The 12,014-nt window shown below is 38.3% G+C and overlaps 1 protein-coding gene across 3 annotated transcripts in view; it reads left to right on the top strand.

The window, feature by feature from the left end:
* Positions 1-12,014, top strand: part of CCDC149 (coiled-coil domain containing 149) — a 55,031-nt gene that overhangs the window by 30,725 nt on the left and 12,292 nt on the right. For all 3 annotated transcript variants that reach the window (XM_075023925.1, XM_075023916.1, XM_075023906.1), the window contains exons 7-10: positions 647-719; positions 2,043-2,127; positions 3,416-3,560; positions 9,854-9,930. In XM_075023925.1, the coding sequence (XP_074880026.1) occupies positions 647-719; positions 2,043-2,127; positions 3,416-3,560; positions 9,854-9,930 (380 nt within the window). The remainder of the gene's footprint in view (positions 1-646; positions 720-2,042; positions 2,128-3,415; positions 3,561-9,853; positions 9,931-12,014) is intronic.

The following is a 12,014-nucleotide window of genomic DNA, read 5'->3' as shown; positions in this document are numbered from 1 at the left end:
ACAGCTGCAGTTGCACTACATGAAAGAGGATATTTTATAAACCCTTTATACATGAAAAAGATATTTTCCTATGTGGAAATAGCCATCTAATCCAAGTGCATAAACTCTATTAGGAAGAACTGTACTGTTTCAGTTAACTGTATACCATTTTTCAACTATACTGTTGAATTTTCTACTTTGTGATTGCTTTGTAATGAGAAGTGCCATGTAAGTGATGGATATTGCAATGCAAAAGTTCTGCATAGTTGAGTCTTGTGTTGACATGTATACAAATCTTCACGTGTCCATCTCACAACCCTTCAAGTACAGAGGATACGAGTAAATGCTTCCTGACTATTTCCTCTAGACATAAATATATCCTTTTAGCTTCCCTCCCTCAAAACCTGAGAACCGATACAAAATGGTTGTGCAGCATGCTTGGCAAATCTAACAGAAGGGCAGCCTCCTTTTCTGATGCAATTTGTTTCCCTACTTAAAGTTTTATGGGGTCAAGAGCAGTAAGATTTTGTTATTTTATCCCTCACAGAACTGCAGAGGGAAAAGAACTCTCAGTAGTTCAAAGAGAGGACATGCCAAATAGTAAAGAGAAGCGCTTGAGGCAGTACTTGAAGGTAACACGAAGTAAAGGATTACATTTCTTTTTCAGGTATCTTCAAGAGAGATTAAAACAACTTCAAGAGGAAGTCAACCTTCTTAAGTCTAATATTACTAAATATAAGGTAAGATCCTCTCAGTGTATCATCTAAACTGTGCTTCGTTGTTCGTGGAGGTTATTGTTCATTCTCATGTTCGTATGCATTTAAAGAACAAAATTGTGTCCTCAAAGAAAAGCCCACCATTAACATTCAAGAAGTATTAGTATGTGTACTTAACTACATGCTCAATCTTCTTTGTAGGCTTCTTAGTTGATTTAGTACAAAGGGATAACCATTAAAAGTATTTTGAAAAATGAATTTGAGTACCTTTTTTAAGTTCTGTGGGGAACTCCTGCTTGGCGGGGGGGTGATCAGCTTTCCAGGCTGCTTGTAGGTGAAGAGTAGCAGGTCACGCAGTGTGTGGTGAATGACTGCAACTGTGTTGCTGTCTCAAGCGGGTCTTGTCTCCCTGTTCCCTAGTGGCCACACTATTTCTTCATGTCTCTTAATGATTGCTAAGTCTTCATTGTTCTTCTGTTCCTGGGTTGAGATATATGCTGTTTTGTATGAAACCTTCAGGACTGAATCCTGAGGGCAAAATACTCTTGCTCTTCCCTGAAGTCAAGCACTCTTTATTTCTGCAAGTGATTTTGGGGTGTGGAAGGGGAGGGCTGCTTGTCGGGGCATGAGAAGGGTTGTCTTAGGACTGTCAGTAGGAATTTTTAACCATTTAGGTCACTATGAAGCAGTCACAGCACTAATTGCTTTTTGTCCATGGGCAAAGTTCCTCAAAGTAGCAGGTTCATTTGAGTTTCTGTTCACACTTACGACTTGGGGCTCTCAGAGAGTTTATTGGTGAGAACTGAGCTTCTTGGTGGTCTGGTGGGTTTCACAGAACTGTAATTGTTTTGGAAGAGCTGGACTTCCGCAGCAGGATCATTCTGCTGCTAATTCCTGGAAGTCAGTATTTGCTACTAAAAGGGCTTCTAGAAACTCTGATAGAGAAGTTTGAGCTTTCCCTTTGAAGCCTATCCAAAGAAATACTGAGAAAAGTCTGATTTTGTTCCCAGTTGATATTCTCTACAGGATACTGGAGTATATTCACTGGCACTCAGCAAACGATTAAAAAATAGGCAAGTCTTAAAAATGTACTGGGGGGAGTGAGTGGGAGAGACTACAATAAAGTGATTGCAATGAGAATGAGTCTTTGTAACAGACTTTGCAAAGACTGTTTTGACTGGAGGATAATACTCCAGGAGAGTCACACTCCCATAGGTTACTATCGGTGTAAGCTGCAGGCCCTGCAGTTGTTCAGAGACCAAAATCCAAAGTTCCAGATTCTTTACTCCTAATGAAAGGATTTGTTAGCTACTGTTTTTCTGAATAAGATATTTGTTGTTTCCTTAGAATGCACTAGAGAGACGAAAAAATTCAAAGACTCATAGTAGATCCAGTAGCAGTGCTCTGACTGGAGTCCTGTCTGCAAAGCAAGGTATTACATAAATGCAGCGTGGTGTTGCATATCTCATTGAATTCCTTCCATCTTACCTCTTAATTTCAGTAACCCTTTCCTCACCAACCAAATAAAAATCTTTCTTCTCTTTCCTGTTTATTATTATCTGCTAATTTTTGTTCTTTTCTCAGTTGACTTGACTATATAAAATTTGCCTCTTGAGTACTGCTTCTCCTTTTGTTACTCTTCTGCCATTCATTCTCTCCCCTGTCAGTTTTATCTTTTTTTTTTTTTTCACTCTCTAAACCCCTCAGCAACTTTGACCCTGACAAATCACTTCTTTATTCATCTCTTTGCTCTGCTAACAATGGCAATCACAATTCATATTCCAATGAAAAATAGACTGGGTGGTAGAGGAGGGACCTTAAGTCAGGTTTTCTGCTACTGTTCTTGGAAGCTTTTACATTCAGATGTTTTGCAAGAAATCCTTTTGTCCCATGTTTCTTCATGGGCAGTGAAATGGAGTAATCTCTTTTTCCCCCTTCAAAGAAAATATCAAGATTAGGAAAGAAAGGGGAAGTAAAAATTCTTTGAGCGAAACAGTATACCTGGCACCCTACTGTTTAGTTGTATTCATACACACACAAGATCAGTAGTATTTGTCATGGTAGGTTGAAACTCGCTTTTCTGTTTTTGACTTCTCTTCTGTCCTCTTCTCCGCTTACTTGCATACATACACGTGTGTGTGTGTATATATATATACATGTGTGGATATATATATATATAAAAAAAAGCAGAGTCAGATTCTAGTTACAGAAGCTAATGATACTAGTGAACTTCCTGATGTGGTTGAGAGGTGCAAGCTCTAAGCTGCAGAGAAAGAGTGACTGTATTTTCACATCAGTCTTAAATAACCTGAAGGATATAATAGTTCTAAAAAGTAATACAAAGACTTCCTTGTGGGCTTATGTTTTAATGTAAGTGAGAGAGAAATGACCAATTTTAACCAGTCTGTAGGCCTGAAGGAGAATGAGTTTGTTTCCTTCTGAACAAAAGTAATTTTCCAAAAGCAGAATTAAGTTAATATAAGATGTGTCTGCCTATACTTATTCTGGCAATTGCTGTGGAATAATGATGAGCGTAGAAAGCCACCATCTTCATGCCAGCTGGAGATTGTATTTGTGGTCTTTTGGCTTTGTTAATTGAAGAAAAAAAAAAAAAGGTATTCATTTAAGTAATGAGAATAGTTCTTTAATGCTAAGTAAATGTTTGTGTCACATCTCTGTGCATGAGAAGCCAAAACTCATTTGTGTTTTTAACATTATAGTCCAAGAGTTGTTGTCGGAGGATCATGGATGTAGCCTACCAGCCACACCACAGTCCATTTCAGATCTCAAATCACTGGCCACTGCATTGCTGGAAACTATTCATGAAAAAAACATGGTCATACAACACCAAAGGCAAACCAACAAGTAGGTAGCATGACTTATAAGTAAAACAGAACTTACCAAGCTATGGAAAAGTTATGGTTTGGGGGGATTTTCAGGAAAATGGGAAGGAAGGTCCATTTTCACAAAAAATGCATTGTCATTGTTAACTGGTGGGTTTTTTAGTTTTTTAAGATCAGGTATGTGTTTAGAGAAAAATTACATTTTCAAAGTAAAGTCTGGGGTTGACAGAGACCTGTCTGCCTCTGCTAGGCAAGGATTGGTTTGCTGCTCAGGTTTGGGACAAACCATAATAACACAGAGGGAACTTCTAGCAAGTAGTTTGTAGGGAGAGCTAAAGAAAAGCTGCTGGGAGGAAGGACACCCTTGAACTGGAGGAGAAGATACGGGATAATTGGTCTTTAATGTAGGAATTTGCTAATGAACACTGGTGGGAGTAGTAAATGTTGCACCTAGGAAAGGATCTGAAAAGTTTTAGTGTAACATTTGTCACAGGCTAGCTGCCTATGTGTCATACAAATGATAGCTGTTGCTCCTATAGTTACTTCGCCAAGAGTTGTAGGAGGTAAACACAGTTGGATTGCTACTATATGATTTTTTTAAAAATCTGAACTGAACTTTCAAGGAGATTTGTTTACTCTTAGCTGTTCTACTCATCAGTAGAATTCTTTGTGTCTTGTACAGCTCCTATCATTGCAGAATATAATAATTTTTGACACATTTTCTGACATTCTGATATTATTGTCCTTTTACAGTGTATGAAAATCACAGCTAGGAAGTGCTCCTTGATTCTGTGCTCATTTTTTTTTTCCTTTTTTTCTTTCTTTTTTTTTTTTTAACACTGAGTCACTACTAGTAATCAGAGGTTATTCAGGCTTCTCAAAAGCACATCAGGACCCGATGCCAGAAACAGGCAGACATCTTTCATGAAAGGAAGGAGTAGTACTGAAGTAAACTGTATTGCACTAGAATAGATGATTCATTTTGAAAATTGATAACTCTGATACTAGGCAGACTCCATTGCATAATTCTTAGTGATGTGGCAACAGAAGTGGAGGAGCAGTTTATAGCCACTCTTAATACTCTTGAGAAGGCAAATGCCTAATCAGCTAAAGGGAGACTAAAGCATTGAAAATGTAGCCCAGATCTAACTGACGGCAGCTCAGTTAATTCATGTCTATAAGTGTGTCCTGTAATGCAAGAGGAATTCCTGCAGAGCAGTGCTAGTGAAGGGCTACACCTTGCTCCCTTCTTACCGCTAATGTAACATCAGAAGGAAAACATCCAGAGAACAATTTTTGTTATTCCAGGTATAACCAATCTTTGCCTTTTATATCGTGATACTGTATCATTACCTCATGTTCTAGTTTGCGTACTCTTGCCCATAACTATAGAAAACTTCTTAATTTTGTATCTCTCTCTGATTGCATGCAGTCTCTTGCATCTCTCAAATGTACCATTGCAATGATGGCTTTACTTTCTGATACCACTGTCTCTGCTTTCAACTATTGAGTACGGGTTTTCTTGAGATAAATCTTCGCAAGAAGATATGATTCTTTTTATCTGCATGCCCAACTGCTCATACGTAGCCGCAGGAGTAGAGATCGGATCTGTGCACAAACTAGTATTCTATGCCCAATAGAAGATCAGGTCTTGGAGGTGACAGTCCACATCTCTCCCAGGTCAGGAGTGTTCTCAGAGCTGTAGTGTTGTATTCAGTTCAGGATGCTTCAGGGGAAAAAAAAAAAGATAGATAAATCCTGGGCAAGTTGAGTGAAGAGCCTCAGCAACACTCATGTGTGGTATGCTCATTCTTTTTGTCACCTTTGGCGTTAGTGGGATTAAAGAAGCTTTTCAGGAGCTAGGAGGAATGGGAATTACTTCAAGTAGGAACACCTAAGACACAAGAGTTAAAGTGAAAAAGGGAAAGGCAGGTAGGACATCACAGAGAAACATCCTTTATTTGAGGTGCATTAGCTCGTTTTTGGGGGCACTTATTTGCCAAGTAAAAAGTTACAAGTAAATACTGCTGACTTCTGGAAATGGGGAAGAAACTGAAGTTTAGAGGTGAGAGTGACATAAGTGCACAAGTAAAACAGACAGGTCCATAGACTGGTACTAGTAGAAGATGCATTCTTTTGATGAAGACATTTCTCCATTCAAAGTAAGAAAATGAGAAGGATATGGGGCTAGAGAGAATTGTAATGGCAAAAGGTCATAAATCAGTAGTCTTCTCCTTCACCCCTCTGTCCTGTTTGCCTGGCTTTTCCTACAGAAAGACCATGTTTGGAGGACACAGTTATTCTTTGAGGTGGTTGTTTGAAGAAAGTGAGATTTATTGGGTAAAGAACTTGAGATTTTGAGGTGGTTGTTTCATTCAGGGAGGAAGTTCTGCTTTTGATATTTGATAGATGATTGACTTATTAGTGATTCTGTTACTAGTAAATGAGACTTTTCAGACCATATGAACTTATTTTCCTCCAAACAGTTAACCTATTTTAAAGTCAAAACCTCTTTTGTTGTTTGCAGATTAAGGTATGGGTATGAAAGTTTACAATAGCAGAATGGTAGATTTGCTTTCTGATTAACTGAAGGAATAAGACGACAGTGGATTTTTTAATGTAGATTAGAATGTAGGTCTGCTGTTGAAGTTGACTTTCTGCTGTTACACTGTTGTTGAAAACATCCGTTGCCACTTGCTCTTGGAACAGACACACTATTATTATTGCTGCTTTTCTAAATATGTGGCATGATCAAAGGAGCTGTGGGAGTATGTGCCTAGGAACAAGTAGGCTAAATCCAGTCTTTATTTTTTTAGTCTCACTTTTAAGAAAAAAAGAACTTGTTTGAGAAGAAAACAGGTCATTTTCCCTAGGTGATTGGTGGCTATTACTGCTAAGTTTAAGTAATGTTGTATGTTTTTCTTCAGAAGTGCATTAGCTTTTAATTTGAAAAAGCAGTTGTAAATGAATTCTGTATGCAGTAATGTGTTTCAAAATTAAATAGTTACATAAATGCAAAAATAAACAGTCCTAACCCTGCCTAGAAAGTGGATAAAAATCTTTTTTTTCTTCTGCCAGAAATAAACCATTTATTAGATGTTCTTTTTAGGGCAATTTGTTCCTGAAATTGGCAGCACCCATGCAAGCCAGATTAGTGTAGAAGCTGCTCTGCTGCTTAGACATGTTGCACTAATTTTAACATTTCTAACTTGGGCAAGCTTGGTCATGACCAAAATTACAAAAAGAACTGTGTCAGTCTGTAACTGGGTAAATGTTTCCATGTGATGTATAGAACTAGATATGTGACCGTGACAGACCCTATTTGCAGACATTTGGGTGATTGTATCTGTATGAGGGTATATGTCTTCTGTAGCAAGATCTAAATTGAAAGTGAGGTGAATGGAGCTCAGGTGCAGTAAATCAGCACAGCTCCCTACAGATTATGGCCAGGTATGTTAGGAAGCATGGGAGATCCAGAAGGGAGCTTCAGAATTCAGGGAGGAGCATTGCTGCCGTTACATGAACAACAGATTTCTGTAAAACCTTATCCTGGAGGGAGGTTTAGGCTAACTCCCTTGTTGCATTAGACACATGACCAGAGGACAATGGAAATAGCTATCAGCACCTTTGTCCATGACGTGATCCTTCTGTTTCAGTTGAAGGATCTACTCCACTGTGGCTAGAGATAAAAAAAATAGATCAGAATTTGATGCTACCAACCCATGCAGCCTCTTTAACAATACCTACTGTTCAAGGCCACCACAACTCAGTCTTCCCACAGCACATATGAATGTGGCAAATTATCTGGAGGTCACAAGGGAAAGGAAGGAATGGGATAAACCACGCTGTGTTCAGGATTGCTTACACATTTTATTTTTCAAAAGATGTTTCTATAAGAACTTGCAGCTTTATGTGGGGTTCATTCCTCCCATACCTGTCTTCAGATACTGATATTGTGGTTTGAAGCAAACTAGAATCATACACGTCACTGAATGTATTTTGCTGTCTTCCTGAATGAAAGGACCAGGGTTAAGTATTGTCCTCTCTTTTTGCCAACTGTTGTTCAGAGCTGCAGAATGATCCTTCTATGTGAGAACCTGCAACAAAGGTTAAAAAATAGCTCAGTGTCTCTTCTCAGGATCCAGTAGGAATTACCAGGATATCTTTGTTCCAAAACCTTTAGAAATAGTGTGCTACAGCTGATAAATGAACTATAAATTTTAAGAGAAGCAAGAGAAAAGTGACTTTGCTATTGTTGTCTGAATAACAAGAGCAGTAGAAATAACTGAACTTGATGCAGAGGGTTGAGTTCCCTTCTGTGACACGGCTAGCTAGCGGGGAGGGCAGTATCTTTCCCCCCTTTTCTGCCCTGGAACTACTGGTGAACTACTTATGAAAATAATAAGGATTTTTTCTTCTCCTGGCAGAAGTGCTCTAAGCTTGTGACCTGTTTGTGGCGACAATCATTAGCCACATCACCGTTGTTTTGTCAGCTCCCTGGCTGAGCTAACATAACACAGAAGAAGTCTTGCATCATCTCTGCCTGTTCCCTGCCCCTCTAAGCCAGCAGAACTCCATGTCCTTCAGCTGACCCTTGGTGGGGCCTTAGACAGGGAGATGGGAGCGGGCTGCCTGCGCGCAAGGTGGAGCTCCTTGGAAGCTGCTCTTGTGCCTTTCTCCATCACCTGTTGCTTTGTACTGCACAGTGCAGTTGCTGGGCATTGGGCCGTACACTGGGATATGAAAACAGAGGTATTAAGGCTGAGTCTTTCCTACCAGATGGAAGCATTCCGAAAGTGAAATCTAGACTTGAACAATTTTGATTGTAATTGGAGAAGACAGTGATAGATCCATCATAAGCTGGGTAACCTCTTTGATTACTGAGTTTCAATGGGGAAACAAACGTAACTGCTCCCAAATGTCTTCTCTCCTCTGCTTGTAAATGTGATGGACTGTCTACTTTTTAGCTGATACACACCCCTGTACCTTTCAGTGCTTTCTTTGATATTTGTTATAATCTTTCTCTTTCTCTTTTTGTAATCTTTAAAATACTTACAGGCTTTTATTGTGTCATTGCAGAGCCCTCACAGTAGAAATTTCAAAAATACTTAGTCCTTGTTAATCAATGTTTCTAGCCCCTTTGATATTTGCTGAGGTTGCAATTCTTCACGCCCTTCCCAGATTCTGCCATCTTGTCAGTAGTGACATTCCCAGTATGCTCAAATGTCTGCAGCATAAAACCCTCGCTGGAGAGCACGCAGTGCAGTATTACACAGCTCTGGTGAGCATGGGAAGGTACTGTTGCCTTGCTGTGTTGTGATATCCTGCTTTTCTCAGCATTCAGTTCAAATTTAACTGACTTACCCTGTTGCTGTAACTTGATGAGTAAAACTTGCTGTCCATTTTCTCTGCTGTCATGTTTAGAATTGCTGCTTCGTCTAGGTTTCTCACTCTATTGAGTGTTGTTTGGGATTTACTCAGACTTCTGATTCCAGGAGACTTGCTGTGCCTGTGAGAGAAACACTTTCAAAAATTCATTGGAAAAAGGCTTTCTTTACAAGATAGAAATCTCTCATTTGATCTGGGGAGAGAATTAAGACTAAAAGTTAAATCCTGCAGGAGGGCTAACTGCAAATAGTATTTGTGTAGGAATCAGATACAAAAGAAGAGATGACCCAAGAAATGCAGTGAAAACTAAGAGTGGGTGATAAAGGCTCTAAAGAACTTGAAGCTTTTTAGTAAAGTAGAAAACAGAGTTCAGCACTAAAAGAAAAGATGTAGTGGAAAAGATATTCCTTGCCATTTTAAGCAATCTTAGTGATAAGAGAAACCTCTGTGAATAAAGGGCTAGCCCAAAATTGTGCCTTAGAACTTCAGAATCAATCTAGATACTGCCTTGAGTTTTCCATATTTTGTCTGCATAGCTTTTACCTTCTGGTTTTAGCTGTAGAGAAAGTAAGAGTAACTGGGAAGAGACATTTGCGGGCAATGAAATAGAAATATTGTGAGTTGGTATTCTTTGTCTTTACTGAAGGGCCAAGGCTGAATGTCCAGTACATCCTAGACATTTTTTTTTAAAAACCATGGGATAGATTAGGCAACTATATTTCATTTTCTTTTAACTCTGGGGGAGGTTGTCCAAAGCCATTAGTGAAAAGAGATGACTGTATACAGGTTTACTGCACTAGTTAAGTAACAATTTAAAAATTCAACTGTAGTCATGTAAGCAATTGGGCTTTGGTTACCTTAGTGTAACAAGGAATCTCATCTCAGCTGACTGTCCCTGGCTTTTGTTTTTGTTGTCTTTTTCTGAAGAATTCTAGGGAATCGAGTGGCAGAACTAGAAAAGAAATTAAGAACTTTGGAAATTGCTGGCTTGTGGAGTCTTCCAGGTTAGTAAAAATTCAAGAGAACAGCTTGCATTGTTTAGTTTTCAAGGGTATATTTGCATTTACAAAAAGCTTGGCTATAATTTTTTTAATGACAGTTATTTTACAAATGTACTGTTCAGCACATTTGCAAAATTAGAAACTTCTAATAAATGTTAAGTTGAAACCAAAAATCACTAGACTCTTTAAACTCTAATTCAAATATGTATACTGGAAAAAAAAAAAGTTTTAAATACTGGAAATAATCAAATTGTCTCCATAGTCTGCAGGGCAAAAAAGGGAACTATTTTATTTAAACAGTTATATAAAATGATACACAGGATATTGACCATTATGTTTTTCAACAAATTTTATTTATTAATTTTGTACTTCTTGTAACTTCCATGAATTTTATTGCTGTATTTTTAATGTTTTTCTGTAGAATCATAAACTCTAAGGAATTGGAAATGTAAATGATCTTAAATTTTCTAGTCCATGTCTCCAGAACAGGCTTATTCCCTGTAGCATCTTAAGTATTGTATTTGGGTTTGAATTACTCAAGTAATGGGAGATTAATCTGCTTCCTAATAGACCTCGCTGTTAGGAAAATGTGCAATATTTAATTTACATTTACTTTTTGCTTCTTTTCTTCTCATTACACCTAATTGTGTCTTCTTTAACCACTGTAAATTATGCTGCTCCATTGTTGGTGTTTGCATCATTAGGCTTTGTTGTTTATGGCTTCCTATCAGTGCTGCTGGGGGTGGGAGATAAGTGTGGTTTAGGCTTCTAGTTTTTTGTCTCTGTGTTTTTTCCACCTAACCTTTCCATCTAGAAGAAAACATTTGACAAAGCTGAAAAGACCTTGTGACAAACCTATGCTGTTCAACCATTTGGCCTGATGTGGTGTATTTCCACTTTAGCTTGGCCGTTGTAGGCATTCTCAATCACCTTTCTGGAACTGGCTCTCGTCTTGACGCTTTCCAGAACTGAAGGTCGCACATTTGTTTCCATGGATTACTCTTCATTTAGTCACCTAACATTAGTGCATTTGTCCCTCCCCACATTTTCCAAAAGATGCAGGTGAAATATTTGTCTAAGACCCTGGTAATGCAGTTCTGTACATTAGTACAGATGTGTATCATAAACTCACCAGTTTAAGGTACTGTAGGGTTGTTTGGTTTGGCTTTTTTTTTTTTTTTTTCCAAAAATAGTGTTCCATGAAATTCATACACTAATAAATGCAGTGTTTCTAATCTTTGCAAAATGTATTAAAAAAATGGAACAGTGGGAACTTCCTGCACCATTGTTGGTCTATGTAGGTAAGACATCAAATTAATGTTTATACAATAACAACTGTCTCTTTCCTTCCTTTCTTTTGCTGCCTGAAGGCCTGAGCTACAATGTCTCAGTGGGATTTGGGAGTAGGTTCTGCTTAACATATATTTTTAGTAACTGATTTTAGCAGTACGTTAAATATTGTCACTGCATGTAAACAAACACAAATGTTATCTGAACATTTTTATATTGGGCAGATTAAGATGTTCAGTCAAGTGAGTTAGATGACCACAAGAGAGAGGAAGGCTGCTCTACAAGACAATTCCTTTAAATTGAGGAAAATAGTAAGAAAGGATGATCTTAAATCGTTGTAAAGGAATTTTACACTGGATTGCGAGTTCTGTTGAGCCCCAAGGTTTGTTGATTTGCTGCTTGCCTTTTAAATCAAGAGTGCACTTTTGTTTCCAAGTGCACTCTAGTCCCAAGGTGGTCAGAAACAGCCTTGCAACACCTGGTGGGTCACCAATTTTCTTTTCAGAGCGTGGAAAGCTTCCGCTCCATAAAACAGCAGCATCTAACAAATAGTGTGGGAACTACCACAGTGGACTCTGCAGCTCAATGTTGGCTTGGGTGAGGGGCAAAATATGGAGAGTATCTCATCTAGTCAGTCTTAAATCCAGAGAGAACAAATTATTATTTGGTTGAGTTGAACTTTTTGTCATTGGAAAAAATACGCAGATGAAAGCTGATGTTCAGTCTAGCACTGAAAGAAACACACATTATAAATTGCAGGTTTTTAATCTGAAGTTAACGTTCCTACTTAGGCATCA

Source organism: Buteo buteo, chromosome 1 (genome assembly GCF_964188355.1).
Source record: "Buteo buteo chromosome 1, bButBut1.hap1.1, whole genome shotgun sequence".
Lineage (NCBI taxonomy): Eukaryota > Metazoa > Chordata > Aves > Accipitriformes > Accipitridae > Buteo > Buteo buteo.
Note: the sequence above shows the minus strand (reverse complement) of the source record. Positions and strands in the feature narration are given on the sequence as shown.